The 26,865-nt window shown below is 39.2% G+C and overlaps 2 protein-coding genes and 1 long non-coding RNA gene across 7 annotated transcripts in view; 2 read left to right on the top strand and 1 right to left on the bottom strand.

Annotated features, from left to right (window-relative positions):
* Positions 1 to 1,864, top strand: part of LOC148658357 (stAR-related lipid transfer protein 13-like) — a 129,675-nt gene extending 127,811 nt beyond the window's left edge. For all 3 annotated transcript variants that reach the window (XM_088639426.1, XM_088639428.1, XM_088639427.1), the window contains one exon: positions 996 to 1,864. In XM_088639426.1, the coding sequence (XP_088495552.1) occupies positions 996 to 1,113 (118 nt within the window). In that variant the 3' untranslated portion in view covers positions 1,114 to 1,864. The remainder of the gene's footprint in view (positions 1 to 995) is intronic.
* An 8,184-nt stretch (positions 1,865 to 10,048) lies between these two features.
* kl (klotho) lies at positions 10,049 to 24,434 on the bottom strand. 2 transcript variants are annotated; one of them, XM_088639425.1, is made up of 7 exons: positions 24,235 to 24,434; positions 23,788 to 23,893; positions 21,816 to 22,495; positions 18,617 to 19,127; positions 17,107 to 17,375; positions 12,765 to 13,884; positions 10,049 to 10,887 (listed from the first exon to the last, which is right to left on the bottom strand). In XM_088639425.1, exons 3-7 carry the CDS (start codon positions 22,380 to 22,382, stop codon positions 10,565 to 10,567), a joined length of 2,790 nt encoding a protein of 929 aa, XP_088495551.1. In that variant the 5' UTR covers positions 22,383 to 22,495; positions 23,788 to 23,893; positions 24,235 to 24,434; the 3' UTR covers positions 10,049 to 10,564. The 2 variants fall into 2 exon arrangements, with proteins under 2 accessions (XP_088495551.1, XP_088495550.1); XM_088639424.1 differs by lacking the exons at positions 23,788 to 23,893; positions 24,235 to 24,434 and having other exon boundaries at positions 21,816 to 22,903.
* LOC148658355 (uncharacterized) lies at positions 21,394 to 26,865 on the top strand. 2 transcript variants are annotated; one of them, XR_015940051.1, is made up of 3 exons: positions 21,394 to 21,476; positions 21,822 to 22,022; positions 26,778 to 26,865. It is a non-coding gene; the product is annotated as an uncharacterized LOC148658355 (long non-coding RNA). The 2 variants fall into 2 exon arrangements; XR_015940052.1 differs by having other exon boundaries at positions 21,400 to 21,496.

Here is a 26,865-nt window from a genome sequence, read left to right as displayed (position 1 = left end):
TACTATAGCTGCCATTAACGAGGGAAATTCAGAATCAGTTTGAAGTATCTACAGGAAAATATGAGCCAGAGGCAACAAGTAGCAACTCTGGGAGGGGGATGCACTGAAAACTGAGAACAGGAAGCATTTTTTTACTTGAAGGTTTAAGGGAAGCAGTAATGAGGTACCCAGCTATGCTGTCAAAGCATATACTCTGGCTTATTTCAAGAAATGGATGGGATCCTCAGATCAATTAGCTACTAACAACCACATGAGCTAGACTGGCCAAAAGGTTTATAGCCTTTCTGGTGTTCTTATGTTCAAAATACTAATAAAGTTAAGATCTACTCTATACTTCCTCATCATTTACATTTTATAGTGGATAGCCCGAACATTAAAAATAAAAGGCATTTTATTATTATATGTTATTATTTTGCATACAGAGGCATTAAAAATTCCACTGATAAATTGTAACCATCAGCATTTGTTGCTTTTTTAATTCCTCTCATTATAGTATTAATTTGTAAAAGTAAAGTAGTTATTTTACTTATAGTTTACATATAGTTATTAAAAAAGGTATTCACAGATGATGGTTTTTTCAAAGTCTGAACACTACTCTGGCGCTACTGAACACTGAGAACATAATATTAGGACAAATCACATAGTGAAGCACAGAGGCTGTTTAAAGTTCAGACACGCAACTCTCTGTATCCAAAGGTGTCTCCCAGACTACAACTTTCTGCCGTATCCAGATTCCATGTCTGTAAAAGTCATAGAACATGAGGAAAACAAACAATGTTGAGCAACAATATTGTACTAAATGAAAGGGTAAGGATATGTATTTTTGTGTTGTGAGAAGTAATCATGGGGCTGTATAGTTTAAGAGAGAATTAGATCCAGGAATATAGCCTTAAGGGATTGTAGGAATTCTGTGTAGGCAGCGATGGAAAACAACTGATGGAGCCCATCTTCTCAAAACTCCTAGGAACTGATGTCTAGACTTTTCCTTCTTTCAGAGGAAGAATGCCAGAGTGGTACAACAAAGCTTTTGGACATCTGTGTGCTGCTGAGGCCGCCAGGATCCGGAACTCATTTCAGCCTCTGGCGACAGAAGGGCCAGAAACAAAAATCTGAACACCTGAACTCCAACTGGATGAGGGCAGGAAGAGCCAGGTGGATTTTTTTTTTTTTAAGGGATCATCGTCTCAGAAAACAACTACAGCTGGGACTCCACTGATCGCAGTGGAAACAGAAAATAGTTTCAGCAAAGGTTGCTGGACAGTTTTATTTGAATTTGTCCTGTGAAGCACTCAGACTTAATGGACATTCTGGAAGTGAGACTCAGCTTCTCACTGGTGCTGGAATACTTTGTCCACTGGGAACACTAAACAGCCTGCCATTGTTCTGTCGGTACCATTCATATTATTATTAATTATTATTTTTATGTATTGTACAATGTCTAGGACATCAAATATTTAAAAGCTTCTGGGAAGCATGTGTATTTTATTTTAAATACAAATCTCTATATAAATATATGTATAAATAAAAGTATATATATACACTGTGTATATTTAAAGCTTATTTTGCAGATTTACCTGCATCTTTGCTTATTATATTGAATCTCTCTATCGCATTGATACCATGATATTTCAGATTGTAAAAAAAAAAACGTAAGCTGGTTTTACTAAGCTTATGCAGTACTGTTTGTGCCAAAATCAGTATAATTTAAATCGAGTTCTACCCTGGCGTTTTTAGGGGTTAAATATTGTGACTCAGGTTTGATGTCCTCATACCTGCTCTAATAGTACTGGACAATTCTAAAGAGGTGATAACAGGGTGCCCAAGAGTGCATTTTTGATGAAAATATTAAAATAATTTTCATGCATACTGCTGTGGACCAGTCTTTTTTTACAGCTGTATTTAGAATGAAAAAATTGCATTCATGCCTGTCCCTCAGTTATGATAACCCTTCTCATTTCTCTGCTGTAGCATACTTTATTTTCAGCCAGGACTTTACAACCAATCCCCAAAACACATTTGAATCATTTCAAGTTATAAGTCTTTAATCAGCAACATTTTAATGGTATTGCAGTCTTAGACAAAACACAAGGTTTCAAAAATCATTCCATCTTAACCTTTGAGAATTTCCAGTCTCAGAATAATCTGTTTCACAGTGAACAGAGATTTGGACCGTGAAAACAACGATTCATGTCAGCAAAATTACTAATGTGCTCCTTGTGACCAATATAATGTGGTCACAGAAGGCTATATAAATAGATCATAATGTAAAACATCACAGATGTCAAACATAATGTTATTATCCACCCACTCCTTTTTTTTTTCCTCAATTCAAACCTAGTATAAGTATGAGAACATTTTCTTAAATACAGACACTTACGATCATGTTGACCTATTATTGTCCTGAGAACAGACTGAGAGAGCGTGAGGTTGTATAGTCTGTATATATTGCTGTTAGCATTTATTTATTTGGTTGTGTTTAGTCAGAGAGCTGCTTTTTTGTGGTTGGTCCAGCTGGGATAAAGGGCAGTAGAGCTGCGGGATGAGGGATTGGGGGATGGATAGAAACGGAGGATTGGAACCAGCTGTTAAGAGCAGAAAGGCTGTGGTGTATGAGAGCTGCTGAAGAGGTCACTTCCTCTCTCAGAGAAAGCCTGAGAATACTCTCCCGCCTTTCCCAGGAAAGTCTGCTGGGGATGGGAGGGGGAAAGGGAATTGCTTTACCTAAAGACTCGTTAGTTAAAAAATGGCAAAAATGTAAGAAGTGAGAGGGGTTTTTTTTCCCCTCCAGAAAGCCACGTGGAAAATATTTCAGTCAAGAGAAAATTAAATGCAGTGAATTCACAGAAATCCTGTACATGGGTATTCCAACTGGAAAACAAAAGTAAAATACAGGGCTTTAAAGCAAAGGCAAGGATATTTCTTGTACCTAATTCAATTAAGAACTAAAGAAAATGTGTTCAATGTCATTTTTTTTATGTGGAGAATTTCTAGTTCTACTGAAATGACTTCTTAAATGGCCTGAGGTGAAGAAACATTGGCAAATGCTACCTGTTTTTATTTTAAACATGGGGTAAAGTGATGCGTTTCATCTTTGCCACTGCATAGGACAAATTTTTAATAGTGTTGTACAGAAGTTATGACTTCATTCCCCTGTTCTATCATAATGCATCTCCAAATTTAATATGAAGTGCCCAACAGGGTTTTACAGTTTTAGAGCTGTTGTAAAATTAGTATAGAACCTAAGAGCAGAAGCATTGGAACTTTTATTTCACACTTAAAACCTTAACTTTTCCAGATAATTCTGCAGTACCACTAGATTTACTAGTCATACATCTTGCAGCCATATTGCAACTCACAACTGGCAGCCCACTGAAGCTCAGCAGATGAGAGTCTAGTCAGTATCTGGATGAGAGACCTCCTGAGAAAAACCAAGTTTGCTGCTGGAAGAGGTGTTAGTGGGGCCAGCAGGGGGTGCTCACCCTGTGGTCTATGTGGGTCTTAATGCTCCATTATAGTGACAGGGACACTATACTGTAAAACGGCGCTGTCTTTTGGATGAGAAGTAAAACCGAGGTCCTAACTCTGTGGTCATTAAAAATCCCAGGGCGTTTCTCTAAGAGTAGGGGTGTTACCCTGGCATTCTGGCCAACTTTCCCATTGGCCCTTACCAATCATGGCCTCCTATTAATCACCATCTATGAATTGGCTTCATTACTGTGTTCTCCCCACTGATAGCTGATGTGTGGTGAGCGTTCTGGCACACTATGACTGCCGTCGCATCATCCAGGTGGATGCTGCACATTGGTGGTGATGGAGGGTAGTCCCCTTTACCTGTAAAGCGCTTTGAGTGGAGTGTCCAGAAAAGCACTATGCAAGTGTAACCAATTATTATAATTCTTATTGAACACTTAAAATTCAGATAAATGACTTTTTGAAGTCTGTGTTGTCAATATTATACCTAAGCATTGTGATAAAGAGGGGACACTTCCCATGAGACCCCACCCTTCAAATGTGCCAACGATCTGTGGCTCCGCCCCCAGCTGGTACAGGTGAGACCAAGATGGAGGTGAGGCAAGGTCATTAATGCCCAGAGGCTGGTCGTACTGCTTCCATCACCTTTTTTATCTTTAATATGAAGATGCAGTGTTTAATACAGATGTGAAAACAATTTGATTAATTATTTGGTATTTTCCCTCCATTGTTTTTTTAACCATTTGTTTCTCTTATTTCTATTACTGATTATATTTCTTATTCTATACATGTGCATAACAGGCGACGTTAAATGGAGAGCTTTAGTTGAAATGCTTTTGTTTTCCCAAATGATTACAAGGTATTCATGCTCTTGGCAGCATATTTTAATTTAATTTGGGTTTTTACTTTTTTTCTGGCATAAAAAAATACTAACAATAAAAGCGTCAATGATTAAAATGTTTTGCTTTATAAAGGCTCAATAGAATTTGTGCAATGGTTGGGCTTTCAAGTTAAACGAGAACACTTATTGGAACATATTTTGCTCTTTAAAATAGTTACCAATTGTTTCATCGCAATGAAACTGGATATGCTGAATATGGATATGCAAATTGATAAATGCTAGAGTTGTAAGTAGGCGATTGTTTGAGTTAAAAATTGTTAATTTTATATGTAAATAACGTCAAAAAAATCGGAACTGTGCGTTTAAACGCCGCTCTGCGAGGTTTCAAACTGTGTGGCCTGGCCTTGGATTATAATGTGTATTTTTTGCACCTCATTATAAGGACGTTATTATATGGGAACTCGATCCCTTCCAAGGACGTTGTGAAAACTAAAATCCAAAGGCAAAATCGTTAGGAGAGGCTCTCATTTTACATTTCACTTTCAGGTTGATGGGATTCTTAGATTCTTGTTACGTAGGGGAGCTCAATGTCATTATTTAGACCTGCCGTAGATACACACTACTGGTATAATAAACCAAATATCAGGATATAGCTTAAGGCCATTCTCGAAATGGACACATTAGTAAAAGGAAAGACAGTATTGGGCTGTATTACGAGAAACATACACGGGCTAAATAGCATTTTCTCGCAATGTAATAGAATAACAGGTTATTGACACAGAACCCCGTAAGTTGTTGGTATCGTATTATTTTAGGGTGGTGGTGTACAGTATGCATTTGCTTCTTTTGACTCCAGATAAAAACAAATATATGTAACGGGTGGTAATATAGCTTCCTTTGCCTTGGCAGTTTAGAGAGCGTGTAGTCCAGGTTGCTTTTCGCTGTGCCTTTTTAAATTTTTAACTGCGCCACTTTAAATAAACTATGAAGTTAGATTCTTCAGTCGTTTCTTTGCTGCTTTTGTGTGTTGTGTGGGAGCAGGTACACACATGCATCACGTAATGAAAATGCATGGTAAAGTCACGGAATTGAAAGCCTTTTCTATCGCGTCTAGATTCTAGTCCTAATTTTAGTGAACCTACCTGATCAAAGTTTTATCACCCTTTGTGTTTTACTAATTTTCTCTTTTTAATTGTTAAATAAAAATTAAAAAGTGTACTTTTGTATTTTCGACTTGGGTTTAGATATCCCTCAACCCTCAGTACGTACTGCACTTTAGTGGTGAATGACATGGGTCCCAGCTATATTTATTGCGCTCTTGCATTCTTTGGGATGAAAAGTTCTATACTGTAAATACAAAGTTTTCACTTTTTTCGAGTAGAGGCCTGTAATATGATTTTTTTGTGTTGATTTTTAAAATTATTTTTGTCTTCGTCTGTTACAAAGGAGAACACAACTTCATTTTGATTGCAAATCAAGATCTTTTAATTACACTGCATACGTGAATATTACGCCTGCTTGACGACGATTTCCTTTTTGTCCCCCACAGATCTAAATTCATGCGAACCGATCCATTGAAACCATCCTACATCTTTGCGAAAGACAGATTAGTTTGTTCTAATAGGTAGTCACTGTTCCTATTAGATGTTCTTGTAGCAATCATTTATTCTTTATCAAGTAAAGGTGTCCATATTTATTGTCTTTGTAAGGACATGCATCTTAACGTTATTAGTGTTCCCTCCTTAAAATTAAGCTTTTGAAAATATCTCGTGTGTCTCCAACTCTAGGTTTGTTGAATGCCTATGTCATTGTTTTAAATCATAATCTTACTCTGGTTGCGCTTTACGATGTATTTCTAGGAAACGAGTCCGTTTTTAACTCTGTGCTCTAGACAATAAACAAGAGGGATAGAGGGGGGGTGCACTGTTTCTCCAATATGACATTTTCTGGCCCCCCCAAAAAATATGATGCCTGGCAGCCACACCCCCTATCTCTACTGGTCTAGACCGTTCCCCTGCACCCAGCAGGTGGAGAGATCACTGTTAAAGCTCTATGTGTCCATTAACCTTCCACTGACCGCTGTGATACAATGGCATCCACGGAAGACATGCAGGGACCAGCCTGGTCTGGGCTTCAATTTGATTGGGATCTCCGAGTGACAGCCTCCTTCAGCATGTTATTTTCTTGATGTGGCATGGTCATTAGCATTGATGCCTCACAGCACTTGGGCCAGGGGTTCAATTCTATCAGCATGGAGTTTGCATGTTTTCTCTGGGTGCTCTGGTTTCCTCCCACACTCCACACACAAAAAAACAATTGGCTTCTGGGGAAATCGACCCTGGTGTGTGTGTGTGTGTGTGTGTGTGTGTGTGTGTGTGTGTGTGTGTGTGTGTGTGTGTGCCCTGCCATGGACTGGCGCCCCGTCCAGGGTGTACCCTGCCTTGCGAAGGTTGCTTGCCGGTATAGGCTTCAGCTTCCCCACCGGCCTGAATGGGAAGAAACGGTTAGAAAACGGATGAATTATCTTGGTGTTAAAGCGAAAAAAAAACGCAATCGAGTGCCCCCTTGTGGTTAGTGATCCAAAAGATACACAGATCACTCGTGTGTTCCTTCGGTACCGTCAGAAATGCTGTACAAAGAGGAGTCGAAAGATTCTTCGGCTAACAGGGTTTCTTTAAATCTTCAAATTTGATTGTACGCCAATTCTGAAACGACTGCATGCATACATACTTGAAGTGTATTCATACTAGTAAGAAATGTTAATTAAGTCAACAACATGGCAGTTAATGAATCGCCTGCACATTTCGCCATGGATAATTTACATGATTAAACAGGTTGCATGTCAAAAGGTTGTGAGGGTTTAAGAAGTATTTTTTAAGAATACTCAACCAACATCAAAGGAAAGGAGTATGAAAACAATGGACCCGAGGTAATCAAGTAGTAACGTTCACAGACTTGGATAAATATACATTAAAATACTGTACAGCACACGTTTTGCAGGAACAAGAACTGTCGTTTTGCGTTTTAAAAACTTACAAATTCCCCAAAACATGTACTATCCATGGACGCTCTTAGATGCATTTTTGTCATTGGCCCAGAGTACCAGTTTGTAAGAGTAAACGCAACACAACCTGTTTCTGCACTTATTAAAATGCAGGTGAGCAAAAGCACATATTTTTGCTTTAATGTACAACGTAAAACTTAACTACACACCTCTTGCAATCTATACGACTGACTAACATTTAGAACAGACTTTTTAAGACGTGTTTACAGTTTTAGACTGTACTTCCAATAAACACGGGAAAACGTCCCGTCGAGTACAAAACGGTCGACGCTGAAATAATCAAATTTACAGAAGGAAAATGGGCAACATCAAGCTCTTAGGTCAATCTTATTTTAAAACCCCATGCTCTCTCATGCGAAAACGAACCAAATATCCGTAATTGTAAATAGGAAAGGTAAATTTATCTAAAACACTACGATACAGGCAATCCAAATGAGTTACACACTGATTCATATACACGTAGTATTACCAGGACTGAAGGCTAGTCTCTAGACTTTATTTACGGGACACTGTTATATAAAATTAATGCAAAAAAAAAACGACTATACATTACGACAAGTATACGAATTTGCGTATAAGATGACCCCTCCAAACAAAATCAATTTACTCACCGCCACTCGTTCCTTGAAACTTCGGACTGGGTTAGCAATAGCACTACGGAAATTTTAATTGTATCATGTTAACGTTTAGCACCATAACACATTGTTTTGCATTTAATTAACTACACACTGAAACCTCTTCACGAGTGCACCTGTGAAATGACGATTCCCGTGAAGATGTTAATTACATTCTTATTATTTTATTGCACGTGTAGTTAATTAAACGAACATCTGGGAAACTCAACTGGAGAGGTGGGGTCTCTCTAGAAAGAAAGCTAATCATCTCTTGAACACTGCATGCGCGCATGTTTTTGAAATCGGCACACTCTAAATGACACCCTATATCCATACAACATTTATGTTGCTTAAGATACCTCATGAGTGAACGCCGTCAGTCTTTTAAGACCTTACATTTCTCTGCCTAATTAGCTAGTCGAATATGCTAGAAAGACCTTCAAACAATCGCAATTAAAACTGAGAAGAACCCAGGAAGCCAGAGAGGGCAACTTTTTACACCTCTAATGGCCTAAACCCATTGTTTAGTAACTTATGATTGTGGCGTGTACCGTATTTAATTACTTTGTAAACAATTTTGAGTTGTAGTAAACATTACTTTTGAAAAAAAAAGGAGAAAGATGTGCTCTTCTGCGAAAAAATAAAACAGTAAAGACTATTTCTCACTTGAATATTTTCAGGAAGCAAGAACATAAAGGGCAAAGGTCATAAAAACCTTTACTCTTGTACAAATCACAATTAACAAACCTGAAACTTAATGGCAGTTCCCATAGTACGAAAACGAGCATACTCCAAATAAAAGGCTGGGATTGACAGAGGTTTTTACATTTTAATGTGTTCTGAAACCCGAATACCAGAAATAATTCCACAAATTATTTTATCCGTCTTAATCCAGTACAGATTCGCAGGGGAACCAGTGCCTATCCCAGCAAGCAACACAGACACACAATAACACAAGGACTAGTTTTCCTAGAACCCAATTAAAGCACCAGTATGTCTTTGGACTGTGAGGAAACCAGAGCACCTGGAGGAAACCCATGCAGACACAGAGAGAACAGACGAATACCATGCAGATACTTTCCCAGGTACGGAATTGAACCCAGGGCCCCCGTGCTGCGAGGAAGCAATTCTTACCTCTCCTCGGCCCCACTTATTTTGGTTTTGTCCAAATAGTGTTTTCCGGGCTGCTCTGAACAGCTGATCAACTGTGTGCGTGTGTGTGTGTATAGAATTTTGGGAGTGTGGTGGGGGTTCAAAGATCTATACTACTGTGAACTAGGAGCGAATGGATCCCAAAATGTTTTACATATATAGGAGGAACCTTCTTCATCTACCATTGAGGTGCAGCACGCTCATGGGTTTCACATGGCATCCTTTATACCCCAGAAGCTCCGCAACAGATCAGGCAGAGAAGTGAGAATTTTGGGAGGTCACGTTGTGCAACCCCAAAGTAGTATTTAGCCCGGTCACTGCAGAAGGTGACCTAGTTGTGCACCTAGGGGTGCTGTGGAATAGGTATTTATTAATATATGACGGAGATGGACAGGAGCTCTTACAGCATAGTGTCCTCAGTCATTATACTAGGATATTTGGTTTAGAAATTGTGGTTGAGAAGGAAGAGTGCCACCTACTGGTCCTCCAGCACCACTTCAACCTGATTTTCCTCAGAGGTCCTCCATCCCCACACTGTCCAGCTTGGTTTAGGTTACATAAGCCCAGGCAGTAGTATTTCTTCAGGTGCCTAAAAATCCAGGACTAGACAATTAATCTACTGCTATCATTTAGTATCTTAAAACCATTTAGTATCTACCAAAACTACCATGGCCCTGACTAGTGCTGTTGGTAGAGCATGAGACTCCTAATCTCAAGGTAGTGGGTTCGTGGCCCATGTTGGGCGCCAGATCCTCCATGTTGGAGGTTGGGCACAAGGCGAACAGCCCTGTCCTGTAAAAAACTAATCTTATGGAAACAGCACCAGGATTTTGCTGCCCCTACATGCCAGAAGGCATAACGGGCAAACATCCATCCACAACTACCACAAAATAAATCCGATGAAGGTTATTTTTTCGTCAAAAAATACATTTTTATTATTCTATCACGTTAATGACAAATTTTGTCAGGCGTTTATTAGAGAGACCCATTTACACATGCAGACATTTAAATTAAATATTAAATGTACATTTAAGAAACAAAAATAAACAATATCAGTCTAAAAATATATTAAAACAACCAGAAATAACACAAACATTTTTTTAAATATATACTTTATATTAGAATTTAATCTCGTAACGCAATACAAAAAAAAACCATCTAGAATCCAGCAGTTTCTTGAGCAATCAAGGGTTTGCATTGATGAATTTAAAAACGTGTCAGTGATTTTTTTTTCTTCTAATGCGCAGGTCTGCATCACTTCATTTAAGACTTCTCTACATTTCATATTTTCACAGCACACTCTTCCCCAGGCCAGAACTGTGATTTGTAGTAGTAGGTAGTGCAAGCGTTGCTGCAGTGATTATTGTGCTGGTCTTTAAGTAAGCTCACTCAGTTCCTGAAAAACAACTTTGGCATGCTGCCCTATTTGTATCTTTTCGAGTAGTAGATCATGAGTCCCACTGTGATCACAAACGCTGCGCCAACGAAGGAGACGAAAGCAATTGCTGGGCGCTTTGTGAGGAAGAGACACTCGGGGCAGTAATCGTTTTTTTCCAGGCACTCCTGCTGGCCGTCCGAAGTGCTGGGGAAGCCATTGTGGTCGATGATGTTCCTGTAGTGCATGAGGGACGATTTCACGACGAGCTCATCGTGGACGACCCCGTACAATCCGAAGCCAGGGTCACTTTGATCATTGAAGGCGTAGGCAAAGTAACCTTGGAGGTTCACCCCGTCCAGCAGGTGAGCTGAAAGAGTGGACACAGTGTTCGGTGAGTCAATAACCTGAGGTGTGGCATACATTTTTCTCAGTTATTGTACTAAATTTTGTTATTATGGTTGTCTGCTCCTCTTATTTGTGATTTTTGCGAACTTGTTCCAGATTTTATCAGAACAACTCCAATAAAACATATTTGTTGATTGAGAGGATGTGTAAAGATTGAAGCAGACTAACAGGATTTATTATTTGTTCTGCCTTGACACATAAGGTATTTATTACAACTCTGGTCCTATACTAATTCAGCAACTTTTTTATTTATTTCAGCTATCAGTCCATTCTCTAACCACTTCTTATAATTCAGGGTCACCGAGGAACTGAAGCCTACCCCAGCAAGCAATGGGCACAAGCCAGAGAACAACCTGGACGGGACACCAGTCCATCGCAGGGTACACACAGCCAGAGAGACACACTCACACTGGGGCCAATTTTTCCGGAAGCCAATTAACCTACCAGTATGTTTTTGGACAGTGGGAGGAAAAAGGAGCACCTAGAGGAAACCCACGCAAACATAGGGACACCGTACAAAATCCACGCAGACAGCACCCCAGGGCCACAGCACTGAGAGATAGTAATGCTAACCACTGGGTCACTGCTCTGTCCAATAGCAGTTATATTTAGGTAATAATGAAAAACAAATAATCAAATAAAAAACAAGAAGCTAAGCCATGACACGATGCTGTAGGGATGTTAACCCCAGAATCTGGCCTGTCCAAACCCCTTAATTCAACTATTCCTCAGTTCTCCACCTGATTTGCTATACAGTGTGGCTGTTCATGCCTAACAGCCATGCTACATGCCATCTAAGTGGGTGCTGCACTTCAGTTTGGGATGAATTGACACCTGTCCTATATATGAAGCACTCTGGCATTTATATACCACTTTTCGTCCCAAAGGATTACAGTGCTTAGTAACTATTACAATCAGGGAAGATCCTGCAGTCCTAGCAGACAACGCGTAAGGGTTTATAGCGCCATCTCCTGGAAGATGCTGGAACTCATTTGCTATTTACGTACTGTCGTACACTTGAGGTAATGACTATCATATTTATGAGCCATAGCTTTGCAACGGAGCATTACAGTCATACCATACTTCACAAAAAATAATTTTACAGTCCTATCATTTTATATATAAGTTACAAGCAAGGACCCCATGATTAACAGAAAAATGAAAACTTAAAAATGGAAATATCCCAAACACGTTTGTTTATAAACTGCATTTGGTCCCATTTCCTTTGTCAGTTCCATTGCGTAGTTCTGTGGTTTTCTTCTAAAGAAACATTGTACAGTAGATCCTTTTAGGAAGGTGAATAGGAGGGATTTCAAAAGCTTCAGCTCCCCAAAGAAACCGTGCAGGTTCGTGAGAGTCCACTCTTGGCAAGCACGTCAAACAGCTTAATGATTAAGTTGTACTTTAGGGACGTTTGTGTTTTCCGTTCAAGCAGGAATGTGCAGGTTAGCTACTGGAAAGAGTCAGAGCCCCAAAGCAAATTATAAATGAGATCTCCACACAGTTCTTAACGCTATACAATTGTGTAGGTTATCTTGCCCAGATAGTATAGAAAGTGATGGGAAAATGCAATTATAGAAAAATATTTTAAAAACCAGCTTATTTCTACAACTTAAAATCATGTACACCACGCAGTGTAATAATCAACAAGGTAGCTGTTCCAAGTGTTTCCTAAGGAGCGAAGGCTCGACTTTACACAACAATAAAAAGTAAAACATTTAAAAACATATTCAACTTTTTTTTCGTTACAAGGCTCATTTTTTGTTGTAGCCTGTGACATCTACATCAAAAAGAGGCTCCTGGAAAATAACCGGCCTGCGAGTTTCAGGTACCACTTACCCTTGAGCGCTTCGTTGATGTAGTTGTAGATGTAGTAAATGCGGAGGTTATCTTGCAGCCGGGCCTGATCCTCATCCACTCCGTTGGCCATGATGTAGATGGGCACGTTTTTATACTTTGTCTTCACCCAGTTCAACACCTTCCGCAGGCCCCAGGGCACTACAGGAACTCTCCCCCGAGACCTCACCCAGGTATTGTCCAGTAAGTAGTGCACCTCGAGCTTGTCGTCATAATGTAACTTCTCCTCCACCCTTTCAAAGACCAGCGTGGTGGTGAAATGGCTTAAGGCAAAGAAGTCATAGGTCCCTCTCACAAGCTTCTTGTCTTTCTCACTGAAAACAGGGAGGTGGTAGCCGAACAAGTCTAGGGTATTGCGCTGCTGGAGCCATTTCCTCATTCCTTCTGGGTAATCCCCGTCCCCAAATATGGGCTCTGCAAACCAGCCAATGCGGAAATCCAGGACCCTGATGGCTGGCTCTACGTCATCCCGGGAGAAGGAATAGGCCGGCTCCACCCAGTCCATATGCAAAGTGAGGGACACCTGCCCCTTCTGGGCTTCCCGAAACTCTTTGTCGTACACGTGCCAAGCCAGGGCGTGGGCCTTCAAGAGATGATGGCCAACCATGTATTCAGGGTTTCCCATGTTGGGCTCGTTCAGGGTGATCCACATCTTAACATGATCCCCTAGATGTTTAAAACATAGCCTGGCGTATTTGACAAAGGCAAGCACTGTCTCCATGCTCTGCCACCCTTTCTTGGCATCCATTGAGGCAGGCAACCCAGAGTGCTTTGCAGTACGGTGCCACAAAGTGACAACAGGAGTCACATTTCCTTGGAGTAGCTCAGCGGCAAAGCACTTATAATAGCCCAGGAGGGTTGTGTTGGCCTCGGACACTTTGCCAGTGGGGAGGATGGATGACCAGTTGAGGAAGAAGTGGAAGTGAGAGACATGCATCCTGCGTATCTGAGAGACCTGGTACCGGATAGCTGCATAGTCTGAACAGTGTGTTTTGCGACGGGATGACACCCTGGCCTCGCTCAGCTTCTTCAACTCCCCATTCCCTGATACATTCCAGATATAAACATTAGGATCAATGAACTGAGAGGGGGTCACCTCCACCTGGAAAACAAAACCAGCACAAGACACAAAAAAAAACATATTCACATGCTTCTATATTTTTTATAAACTGGAAGTGATTATATACATGCTCAATTTGTACTAGGCAGTTGTCATTTTTGTCTCAGTGACTACCCTTGTAATGATAAAAGGAACAAAGAAGGGCTGACAGCACTGACACACACTCATTTACTTATTCTTCTGTTGATATACTACAAGCTCCACAAAGATTTCCAAAAATGTCAGTGCCGACTGGAGGAGAGGCACATCCCTCACTGCTGTGAGCCAGCAGTGGCCCAGTCCATGGGATCACTGTTTCAGTGTGAACCAAAGGAACTCTGGCCAACTTACTCCGATAGAAATATCCAGCAGCATCACTGGCATATATTCTGGAACTGCTCTAAAATAAGGCTTTTCTGGAAGGAGTTACATGAGGCCCTGGAAACTATATTTGAAAAGAATGTACCCTTTACATTTGAGGCTTTATATTTTGTCAAACTGAACTGTGATTGGAGGGGATCTGACGAATATGTGTTTGGAATCCTTATATCAGCAGGGTAGAAAGCTATAACAAGAAAGTGGCTTCTACCAGATTTACCAACAATGAATGACTGGATTGAATTGATAAAGGAAATATATATTATGGAAAAAATAACATTTTCACTAAAAGTACAAATGAAAAAAAGTGTCAAAAATTGGTCTAGATGGGTTCAGTACATTAAACCTTTAAGGTCGAAGTTTGTTGAGATACAAAATAACTGAAACTTAATAAGGTACGTTTATATAGTCTCCTCCCTTTTCATATTCATAAATGTATACATCTTCCTCATTTTGAATGTATATAGTTTTGTTTAAAAGTTATATAATTGTAAACTACTAGGGGAAGAAAGGAATAGACCATTTTTGCTTGTGATGTATAGTTGAAAGTATATTGTAAAAGTAAGGCTGAATAATTGTGGTTTATTTGTAAAATGGTTTTGTTTTGTTCTCCAAAATAAAAAATAAAAAACAGCAGCACTGAGTTAAATGTGAGTCCCCACCATGGGATTCTTGTCATCATCAGCTAATGATGTCAGGGCTGAAGTCAGAGTCAGACATAACCTGAGCTCTGAGCTAGTCCCTCTATTGCTTGTATCTCAGGGAATGGCAATTTGTCTTTTACAAATAGTTACACCTTAAATTAATGCAACAACATCCAAAAAGTGTTTGGAGTACGTATTCTACAGCAAGCTTATTTAAATGATGTTGCATATTTCTTACAAAAGAAATGAGATACATCACTTGGAAACATGCTCAATCCAGTGAAGTTCCAAATATAAAAGTTACAGGTAAAGGGAAAATCTTTGGATCTGTACACTGTGTGATCTTCATAGACCTCTACAATATGTTTCAGGTGGGCTGTTTAACTCTCCTCCTTTTACATCTCCACGCTGAGGTAAATGAACTCAGATACACACGAGTGCAGTCAAATCAAACAAACAGAAAGATGCTCCTGTTTTTCGATTCTGCTGGGGTCATTCAGTTTATACAAAGAAAATAAAGTTATTCAGCAGCTTCTCTCTGATTCCACAGTTTGCGATAAAAAGGGATCGAAATGTGAGTGAGAGGGGTATTAAACCTTTTCTCTCCTGGGAAAATTTTTAAACATACCAGCAAGGTTGTGGTAAAGGTCAGGTCATTATTATCTGTGATCAATCAGATAACACATTTTTCTCTACCTGCAGCTAAAGGGATAGATAACCCTGAATCATCCACAACACTAACACAATTGCCACAGCTGTATGCTGTTCATACAGTTCTCCAGATGTAAACTGCATTTACGTTGCAGTTATGGTATGTGCATCCAGCCTATTAATTAATTACCACAATTGAACTGTACCTCACTACATTACCATAATTTCAATATGGTAGAGTGCATTGCAGATTATTACAATTGTTTGTGTTTTAAAAGGCATCATATATATTTTCACTAAACATCTACCGAGAAAAAAAAAGACTGTGTGAATTATATTTTTTTCCTTCAATTAGAACAATGTGTTTTGTTAGCCTTGTGAGTCTTCTTAAAAAGAGACTAATCACAGACTTACTTGTATGAAGGTAATCAGAAGCCACTTTTTAACAGCCATCAATTGATGTGAATAACTGATCTGTGTTAAATTATGTTAAAGTCAGAAATGTACATTAAGTGTAACCGAACTTTCCTGATTATTATAAAGCTGACGTACTGCAGTCACAGACTACTACAAAAAGTTATAAGTGCTGAAGTTCTAAGAAACTAAGAGATGAAGTCAGATAAGAATTTGAGATTCCAAAAGTTCAAACTCAGAGAATATTTCGGTAAATTATTTCTCAATAGCTCTATTCATGACAGCAAAGTCTCACTATATGCAAATAAAGGCTTTTGCCCTTAACGCTCTTTGCATTTGACCGAGTAAGCTAAATTTTAGTGACTCAACAAAGTATCCTTGCCCATCCCATGCTTACCGACAGTGCTGTGCTGAGCTGCTATTTATTTATTTTTAATTTTCAAACAACCAGGTCATGTTCTAACCTATTACAATATGTGTTAAATTGTATTACTATATGTTTTAAATCCTCCTGTAAAACCAATGCTTAACACATTCACAGCTGTTGTTGGTAATTGTATTTTGTTTGGAACATCAATACTTCACCTGAAGGTCAGTCTAACAATTTCCTACTTTATCTGTACTATAATGTTCCACAAGACCATAAAATTTAAAAATATGCTATTTTCAAGAGCCATCTATTATCCATGAAGGTATTATTTCCGAAGCCTTGGCAAAGAGAGTACTCATATAAGCTTGCTTACTATGAGTAAAAGATCTAAACTTTTAAATAGCATTGTTATACTTATGGTGTTATCCCATTACATTATTTAAAAAGTGTCTTACTCTGATATAAAGTAATGCCAAGTTCCAAATGATTTGTTCCAAGCTCCTTTTCAAATTGATCCCAGGACCAAGGAACTAAAAGACCGCATTCATCACTCATTCCTCTTAGTACACTGTAGTTGGTGAGTCAATAAAGGAACCTGGTTATAAGCACAAGTGTTTAGCAAAGCATGTTTGAGCCTAGGAATTTCATGCATGTCTTCCGCTAAAATACCAACTTTATTCAGCTGTGGGGGAGATCATATGTTAAAAGTGTTTATCTAGATTTTCAGCATTACAAACACACTCAAAACTCCTGTTAATATCTACCTACCTGTATGGAGTTGGCAGCTACACCCCAGGCAAAGTTGCAGGGAAAAACTCCTGTGGCAGGCATGTTCTCCGGAAGCAGAGGGAAGCCATTTTTCTCAATCAGTTTCTGGTAGAATAAGGCTGAGGTCTTGGGCTCTCTTTTCAAATTTGGGCTGTCAAAATCCACATAGAATAAACCCCGGCGAATGCCATACTCCCTGGACCACTCAAAGCCATCTACCAGAGACCAGGCAGTGTAGCCCATCACTCGAACGTTGTCATACGTTATTGCTACAGAAAAAGAGAAACGATGTTTTGAGTCACAATAGCTAAGACATAGGCCCTGTATCTGCAATAAAGGTTAAGTGATAATAAAAGAATAGTGATGTAGTCCCAACAGGGCATATGAATGTCTGAACTTCTCATAATTCATAAAGAAATGCTAAATAACAATTCAAAATAGCAGATTACCTCCAACAATTTTTCTCTACTGTAAAGTTTCCCACACTTTATTGAGCAAATCATAGAATTCTAATTCAGTCTTCATCTAGTCATTCCTATTTGCATCTAATGTATGGTATACTGAGCATCAAAAGAAATGCAGCACTTAGAACTGCAACAGATTCATGCTGTTATCAGTAAAATCACAGAATTGTTTTTGTAGCAGAAGAACTAACGTTTTATTGAACTGACATGACATGGGTAAGTTCATTATAATGCTTCTCATCAATAGGGGTCTGCTGTGAAGGTCACAGGCAAATAACACGTAGCCACAAATAACACAGTTGGGCACAGTACAAGCTGGACCTCAAGATTTCCTGATGATATTCAACAGGAAACCTCACCTCAGTTCCTGTTCCCAACTGTCTTACTAACAAGGTAAATTAGTGCTTATGCAACAGAGTCACTCTAGTATATTACAGTCAGTCATGGACAACCATATGACACCATACACATTCAATCAATATCCAAAATCTATATAGTTTACTTTCGTAAAAACTTATGTGCATTAATAAAATTCTATGTTTCATTTGATGCACTGTAATATATCACTTGTCTCTCAGCAGTGAAATAAAACACCTTCCTATGTTACCTAATCAATAAGAAAAATACTAGACTGGATGAAAATGACAACTACATTTTGTAAGGAAGTCTTTTTATACTGTAGATAATTACCACAGTTCAGAAACTGAATTTACGGCATTGCTGCTATGATATTCAGCAGGTCAGGTCATTTTCCCACTGGCTATCATGTTACAGTTATGATTTACAACAACCATGGTGTTGAATTAACTATGATTAGGTTCAAGAAGCTCAGGTGGGTGGCTGCATCGACAGGCGTAGGCTGCCAAGGAACAGGTAAAAGTTAATTCTATGCTGAAAAGAGAAGAAAAACACAAGCTGTGGACCCATCTTCAGGCTCTTCTTCACATCACACCTGAAGAAGACTCCACAGCCGAAACGTGTTTCTTTCCTTCTCTTTTCAGCATGGAATAAACCTATTACTTGTTCCTATTGCCCCTTGAACTCACATTTTAGGGTCTCCATGATAAACCTTTTCAGGTAGTACATGTGTTTGGGGTCCTCCGTCTTGGTGTTGCCATTGACAAACCAGCCATTCTCCACGATGAAGATCCTGGGGTTGTCGTACTCAGCCTTTATCCAATAGAGTAGCCTGCGCAGGTCGAGATCCTCTGTCTGCCCGAACTTGAGGCTCTCGTTAATCAGATGGAAGCTCAGAACGGGTCCGAAAGAGAGGGCGAAGAAATCCGCGGTGCTGTTTATGGCGCGCTTCTCTTCCTCGGTGAAAGAGGGCAGCCTGGAGGACAGGTTGCTCTTCATGCACGGCGGGTAGTCGCCGTCTGTGAAGATGGGCTTGGCGAACCAGCCCAGGACAAAGTTGAGAGAGCACTGGCAGGCCTGGATACTCTCTCTTCGGGTCTTGATGGGTCTTATCCAGTGGGAGGCCAGAGCGATGGAGATCTGCCCGCCCTGTTTCGGCCTGTACTGCTCATCATAAAGGTGCCAGACAGCAGCATGTGCCTGCCATGAAAGAGAAAACAGCACAAAAATTACACTAATTCCTATCATGCCCTAAAACAGTATGAAATAACTTGATCATGTACTGTACCTACTAGCTATAATGTCTTTAACATACTAAAAAAATCTATTGTATACATCGATCCATTTTCTAACCACTTTATCCAATTCAGGGTCAGGGGGCAGTCAGAGCCTACCCTGGAAACAAACAGGTGCAAGACAAGGTACACCCTGGATGGGATGCCAGTCCATTGTAGGGCACACACTTGAATAAACACACTGGCAATAGGGCCAAAATTAACCCACCCCTATGTGTTTGGACTGAGAGGAAATGTGAGCACTAGGGGAAAACCCATGCAAACATATCACCCTGCAACTCACAACTGGCAGCCCACTGAAGCTAAGCAGGTGTGAGCCTGGTCAGTACCTGGATGGGAGACCTCCTGGGAAAAACTAAGGTTGCTGCTGGAAGAGGTGTTAGTGGGGCCAGCAGGGGGCGCTCACCCTGCGGTCCATGTGGGTCCTAATGCCCCAGTATAGTGATGGGGACACTATACTGTAAACAGGCGCCGTCCTTCGGATGAGACGTAAAACTGAGGTCCTGACTCTCTGTGGTCATTAAAAATCCCAGGGCGCTTCTCGAAAAGAGTAGGGGTGTAACCCCGGTGTCCTGGCCAAATTTCCAATTGGCCCTTACCACTCATGGCCTCCTAATAATCCCCCTCTATGAATTGGCTACATTACTCTGCTCTCCCACTGATAGCTGATGTGTGGTGAGCATTCTGGCGCACTATGGCTGCCGTCGCATCATCCAGGTGGATGCTGCACATTGGTGGTGGTGGAGGGGAGTCCCCATTACCTGTAAAGTGCTTTGAGTGGAGTGTCCAGAAAAGCGCTATATAAGTGTAAGCAATTATTATTATTATAAACACAGGTAGAGCACAGCACAGGTGCTATAGCTGATAGCACCCCAGATCCAGAATCATTCCAAGGCCCCAGTGCTAGAAGGAGGCAATGCAAACCATTGCGTCACCGTGCTGTCCCAAATGTATACACAATATAAAAACCTTACTTGTACATGATATTTTAGGCATACACAAAAATAATAATGAAGGCCTACTGTTTCTATAATATGAGTCCAAGCAAGGTGAAGATACTGTCTACGCTTATTACAGATGTGAAATATAGCTCTTATTGAGAGCATGCATATTATGCCTAAATCAGTTTTAGACTTATGCCTTGTGATCATAATCTCAAATGATCAAGCGCTGCCTTTGGGACAAAGTGCAGTTTGATGGGTCTCAGTCTATCTTGCCTGCTAACCTGATCAAATTCTGAGGCACGCAGCAGGATGTGTTGCTACTTTAATACGAGGTCGAATATGACTGACTGGATAGAGAGAATATTTAATGTGATTTCAAGCAGACATCTTACACCAGGAGAGAGAATGGAAAAGGCTCGTTTCATTCACTGATCACTCACATCATCAACAGCTAAGGTTCCTGGCATATTCGAGTGAGTCATGTCTTCAGGCAGAGAAGACTCCGGCATGCAGAACGATCAGTGTTTAGATGAAGCATCTATATGTAAACTAAAAATGAAATGAATGATACATAATAATGTCGAGAAGTAGTGTAATGTTTTATAAATCGCATAAAACGGCCATCATTCTCCTTCTAATAATAAATGTCGTTATTACTGAGGGGTCACAGTCACATCTATTTTACAGATGTAGTTTAAACAAAAGCGGCCAACATTCGGAAGGCTCTTTTGTTAAGAGGATGGCATTTTTCCAATAATGAAACTACCAGTAACTCAGATGGCGCACATTTTTTGATAATCGGTTAATTTCCAAAGACAAATAATCTACATTTAAGCAACAACAGCTTGGTTCTACAATTATCGTACTTACCTAATTACAATAACGTTTCGCTAATTGATAACACCTCCTCATATGCGGTAAGTATGTCTATAACAGGTGTTAACAGGTGACCTTTCTTTGCATCTTATGTGATTTGAGGTTTTTTTTAACATGTGACTCAGCAAGCAAAAGGTTTGCAGATTTCTTAATGTCATGACTTTCTAACAAATTTTGTTAAGTTTAAATTTGTTTCAATTTTTAAATTCGGCTTCCTCTAGAATCGATTTACAGTACGCTCTCGTTGGTACTAATACTTTTACTAATTGTTTACCTTATCTGGATAGTGTTTTACATTCAGTAAGAAACCTCTTTCAATGTGATCCTAGTATATTTCCTCTGCTGTTTCATCTTGTCCGGCTGCTTTTTCAAGATTGACGCTTGGGAGCTATTTGAAAACCATCTCTTGTGTAGCCGCAGCCTTTGAAAGCAAAGTAGGTGTACAGTGCCCGAGGTTTGTAATTTACAATATGTATGGTTACTACTAAAACAAACTAAATAATGCAATACAGTAAAGGCATCTCACACATTAACAATACATTAATATATAATGTGAAATAATTAAATAATGTAATACAATTTCTCTTTGCGTTCTGTAAGCCACTACAGTTCTCTTTAAGCATTTTATAAAACTGGATCTACAAAACGCTTGTACAGTATTAACAACATTTTCAATTCAGTGTTTAAGCAGGAATTTATTACTACGCCACAGTCATCATAACCCCTAAGTACTTTCAAAAAAGAAAATCAGAAATACTGAATGTGTGCATTACCTTCAGGAGGTTATGACCCACTCTGAAAGGCAGCCCTGGATCACCTTTGATGCCAGGAGCAACCAAACCGGTGCCATATCCGTGCCAAGCCACAACGAAAGGATTGTCTATAGTGATCCAATATTTAACATCGTCCCCGAATTCTCTGAAGCAAAAATCGGCGAAATCTTTAAAAAAGTCCACTACAACCGGATTGATCCATCCTTGGTAAGTACGCTGTAAACTCTCCGGAAGGTCCCAGTGGTACAGTGTAACAATTGGCTGAACTCCTATTTCCCTCAGTCTTTGAATAAGGTTTCTGTAGTAACTCACCCCGGCTTCATTAAAGCTGCTGCGAGTCCCATTGGGGAATATACGTGGCCAGGAAAACGAAAATCTGTAGTACGAAACCCCCAGTTTTTGGAGGGCACGAATGTCTCCGTGGATGTTGTGGTAACTGTCACTGCCCACGTCTCCTGTAGCTATCCTGTTGCCACCCCGGGTGAAAGTGTCCCACACGGACAAACCTTTGCCGTCTTTTTCAAAAGCCCCCTCGCTCTGATAAGCTGCGCTTCCAACGGACCACATGAAACCCTCTGGAAAGGTGCTATAAAGAAAGGCTTCATCCTCTGGAAAGGGGAGTTTGTTAAACCTTTCCCAGGTGTTTTGTCCGGCGCCTGGACCTCCAGCGACTCTCAGGACTTCGAAAGAAAGGACAAGACAGTGCAAAAAACTTAACTTCATACTTAATGGCCTTCGGTATTTTGTCAAGAGATAGACAGGTATTTCTTTATATTCGAAGAAGAGGTGATCATCTAGGTAAGACCAGGCGTGTGGCTTGCTTTCTTACGCACTCGTTCAAGCCGCAGGACGAACTGTCATGTACTTGAATGGCAGTTTACCCTAGCAGAGCCATTCGTTTGTAGACCTGGGTAATCTATCAATCATTACCCAAGAGTGCCCTAGCAGCGGAGCCGTTTTTCAGTGGTACCCATTCGTGTTCCAAAATAAGAAAATTATCTTTGAAATTAAAATTATTCTTTGGGGTTTTTTTTCCTGCGGAAGTAAAAACAATAAAAGCTTAAACCTTCCAATGATAACTGTACAACTGTACACTATATCTAGGAAGTTAATTTTTATACATCTTAATAAAACATCATAAAAGCTAAATCGATTCGTTTGTGATGCCTACCCGTGATGTTTATACATTTAAAAGACGAACCCTTCCCTGGGTACTATTGTAACAAGGTGATTATCCTTGCAAATGTTAACAGTTATTAACAGTTTTATTGATTCAAGGAAAATATTTAATATTGTGAAGTTTCCCTAATGGATTATTTTGCAACATTCACTTTTTTAAAAAAAAGAAATTTGTTCCGACGTTCTCGTAGTGCATCACTCATGCATCAAAAGGAAGATCTATATTAAGCTCACATTTTTGTTGCAACTTTTATAAGACATAGGCTATTTGTCAAGTGTTGTGTCATAGAATGTGGTTTGTGTCAAGACAGCAAACAGCAAGATACAAAAACGAAATCAACCATAAGCAATATTTGTGTACAGCCTAAGACCCTGGAAATAAACAGGAATCTTTCAAACGTAATGCGAAATATCCCGACATAGTACAGATGTTATTCATCTGTTTTTATATATAGAAAAAGAATAAGTGAAGTAAAATTAGTTCTGAGATGGGTTCAGGGGTTTCAATTATTTTAAATTAAAATCATATGACACGTTTCAGAGCTGGAAGATGTGTTAAGATGTAAACAGTATACCTGACTACCACTTTTAGAAAGAACACTGATATCCTGGTTGAGATATCATGAGATCAATGAGATCAAATTGTACTTTTGCCATATAGGTTTTAAGGACGTTAGACTGAAACAGAAGCAATGCTTTGGCACAGATACCGTACATTTCTGAACAGCTGTATCTTCGTCTTTTTGTACAAATTATACATATGGCAGCTCTTTAACGTATCCATTTAACATACAGTAACATTATTCGGTGTGTTTAATAACTGCTGTTGTTCCGTTGAGCAAGCATCTCGGTCCCACTGCTCCAGTAAATACCCTTCTGTATGTGTCTCCATGTCGTCCCTGTTAATGAAAACATGTTCTTAATTGACCTACCTTGTTTAAAAAGGAATACGTATATTTTAATATAACTTCATACTTTTTTTCTGTATCCATATTTAATATAAAGAAATACACAAAGGATGTGTTCCTTGAAATGTGCCATGGGAAATAAAGTTTGAAATTGAAAAATAACAGCAGAACTTTACCATGAAGAGAAACTATTTAATTGCTAGGTCATTCACCCACACATTTCTTTTTTCGTCAGTTCTTTCAGTCATGCTAACTAGCAACACAACTAATAACGGCAATCTAAAGTTGAAAATGTACATACAGTAAATATATTTTTAAAGGAAATTTATTACCTGACCTTGACATCTGTTGCGATAAACTTTGAGGATTATTATCAGGCAGACCGAAACTAGGCTGTTACGTCTCCTAGGATACCAATCATAAATCTACAGATAAGCTATCTGCAAACAGGAAGAAGCTTTAAAATGAACCTTTTAAATTTAAGGCAAACAAGCCTAATGCATATCAGAGGCTTAGTCCAAAAGGAGAGAAGATCGTATTAATTGCATTAATCGATTCGTTAACAACCTTACATCATTTTGGGCAAAGAAAATGCATTAAAAAAAAACATCGTTTCATAATTCGCTAATTATCAGGGTCCTTGTGCTTACTCCTATGAAGAAGAACCCTGATTCTGAAACGGTATTTTTTCTTTAATATGATATCTGGTTCAGTTTTTTTTGTTAAAGCATCACAGCAAAGCAAATTGCAGCGCTTAAAATATTAAAAAGCTTTTTGAACATTTTATAAAATTTGGTACGCTGCCTTTCAGTCTGTCTCACCTGGCCATCTGTCATACATGGGCAGGTTTTCTGAACATCATCGAAGCAACTGCACAAAGCTAAATAAATCGTTTCTCCGGCACGCACCAGAGAGCTAATTATTCGGCTAATGTGGTGTTCTGTTAAGCTTTACAGGCATAAACAAAGTTATTTATACTTTGTTTATGCCTGTAAAGCTTTTGAATGTTAAAATGAGGATATGTGCTTTTGTGTAAGTGAGCTTGTTATAAAGTGATATACAGGGTAGAGGTCTAGTTTCAGAGCCTGTACTGTCAACATCGTCAACTGTGAGTTAATGGCTCTGGCTTTTACGTGAGAACAGAGCACAGGGAAGTCTTGTCGGCAATAAGGAGCAAGTAACCTGACTCACAAGAACTGGTTGTCTTTCTTGTCTTGATGAAGCGAGAAAAGGGATGAGAGAGAATGATCTCCTTGTACAGTACCAGGAAAACAGAGAAGCCTATGAGCCGACATGTTCTAAACTAAAAAAATATGTATAATTTACTCAGACCTGAGACAAACATGAGGGATGAACTGAATAGCAAGGTTAAAGCTGCTAAAAGTTAAAAAAAAATGTAATGAATGTACCATTCAGTAAGTGGCTGCAACTAAAAAAGACACTGTTATGTTATGGTAGGGGGTTAATAATTTTTGTAAGCCCCTATGCAAAGCAAGGCAAGGTATTGTGTGAGAAGACATGACTGCTGCATTACTTAACTTACCCGAAGGAGTGACTGAGTTATGGCAAACATTTAACATGGAAAGCAGCTGCCTCATATCCTACTAGACAAAAAAAAACAGTATGTACATACTGGTTAGTATCAATGGTGGTCCAAGGACCTAGAATGAAATAATGTCCTATTGTATTTACTAATGAAAGAAGGTTTGAGATTGAGAAGCAGAAAAATAGGAAAAGTGGAAACCCGCACATCTACACTTTTCTTACTGCTGTTTATCACGCGCTTCTCTTCCTCTCTTACTGTTGATGGAAAAATGAGATTCCAGTCTTATCTCAAGGGCAGATAACTCTTCCTCCAGAAAAGAGTACGGGATTCAAGCTCAGAGCTGTGCAGCCTCAGTCACAGTCCACTGATGCTCGAGATGTGGATCAAGCCGATTCATTATGTGAGGAAGAATTACATCAGCTTAACACTTGTACATATTAAAGTCATTTCAGAAACTCTCGGGAATGTTTGATGACGTAGTGCACAACCACAGAAATGTATTATTTCCTAGAGTACAATAACCTGTCCTATGACCAGGTATCCAGTGCAGTGAAGTAGGGTTCCCATACACGTACAACAAAGTGAATTCTTTACAAAAAAGGCTCTCAGGAGCAATCACCTTAAATCAGATTTTCTGTAGCTCACAGAAAAATCTGCTTATATGGAAATTTTAATTGTTGAATTAAATGGAAGGAGCTAGTGACCTCACTCATAAAACAGTGGAAACAGAAAACAAAATATCTCAGATGAAACTGTCTTAGGCCTTGTCAAGGTGATTATTTTTTCTCATTCTGTGACACTTAAGAGCTGTTCTGTGACCTCTTCAGAAAGTGTGCTTCTCTGTGCTGATCACAAAAGAAAAAGTGCTCAGCAGTAAATTAAATGGAACACAAAAATTAGACCACAGGTACAAGGTAATCTAATAAAAAGGAAAGGTTAATTATATTTGTTTCCAGAACAAATGTAACATTTGGAGGAGGAAACATTAAGAATGTGTAGTCCACAGAAATTTTAACCCTGACATCAAAACCTATTGCTTCACTTCTTGAATATTCTCAACTCATTTATTAAAAAAAACAGCACCCATTGTATTAGAATATGCTTAATCAAAGGAAATACTATTATGCTGGTAATATTGATACTGATATTATTTTTGTTTGTTTTGGATATTAAATGTGTCCCTTTAATTAATTTCAATGTAATACCCAGCGTTTAATTAATTTTATCTCCAAATCATGTGCTCCGTACACATTAATCAATGTAATAATTCTCTTTATCTGGCAATATTTAGAATATTATAACAATGTAGTTTAAAAACCCTTTTTACAGATTAATGGAAGATATATGATGGACCAGGTCATCAGAAAAGGAAATTACAACATGAGAAATGAAGCAAGATAACACAAGAACATCCTTC

This window comes from Lepisosteus platostomus, chromosome 7, assembly GCF_059453375.1.
Source record: "Lepisosteus platostomus isolate fLepPlt1 chromosome 7, fLepPlt1.hap1, whole genome shotgun sequence".
NCBI classification, from domain to species: domain Eukaryota; kingdom Metazoa; phylum Chordata; class Actinopteri; order Semionotiformes; family Lepisosteidae; genus Lepisosteus; species Lepisosteus platostomus.
Note: the sequence above shows the minus strand (reverse complement) of the source record. Positions and strands in the feature narration are given on the sequence as shown.

What these genes read in the sequence shown, in the direction of transcription:
- kl (XM_088639424.1), bottom strand. Translation starts at nt 22,538, where the DNA reads ATGAAGTTAAGTTTTTTGCACTGTCTTGTCCTTTCTTTCGAAGTCCTG. An exon ending in TATCATGGAGACCCTAAAAT is followed by an intron (nt 17,376 to 18,616) that starts GTGAGTTCAAGG and finishes CTTTTTCTGTAG; the next exon opens with CAATAACGTATGACAACGTT. An exon ending in TAGCTGCCAACTCCATACAG is followed by an intron (nt 13,885 to 17,106) that starts GTAGGTAGATAT and finishes TTTGTTTTCCAG; the next exon opens with GTGGAGGTGACCCCCTCTCA.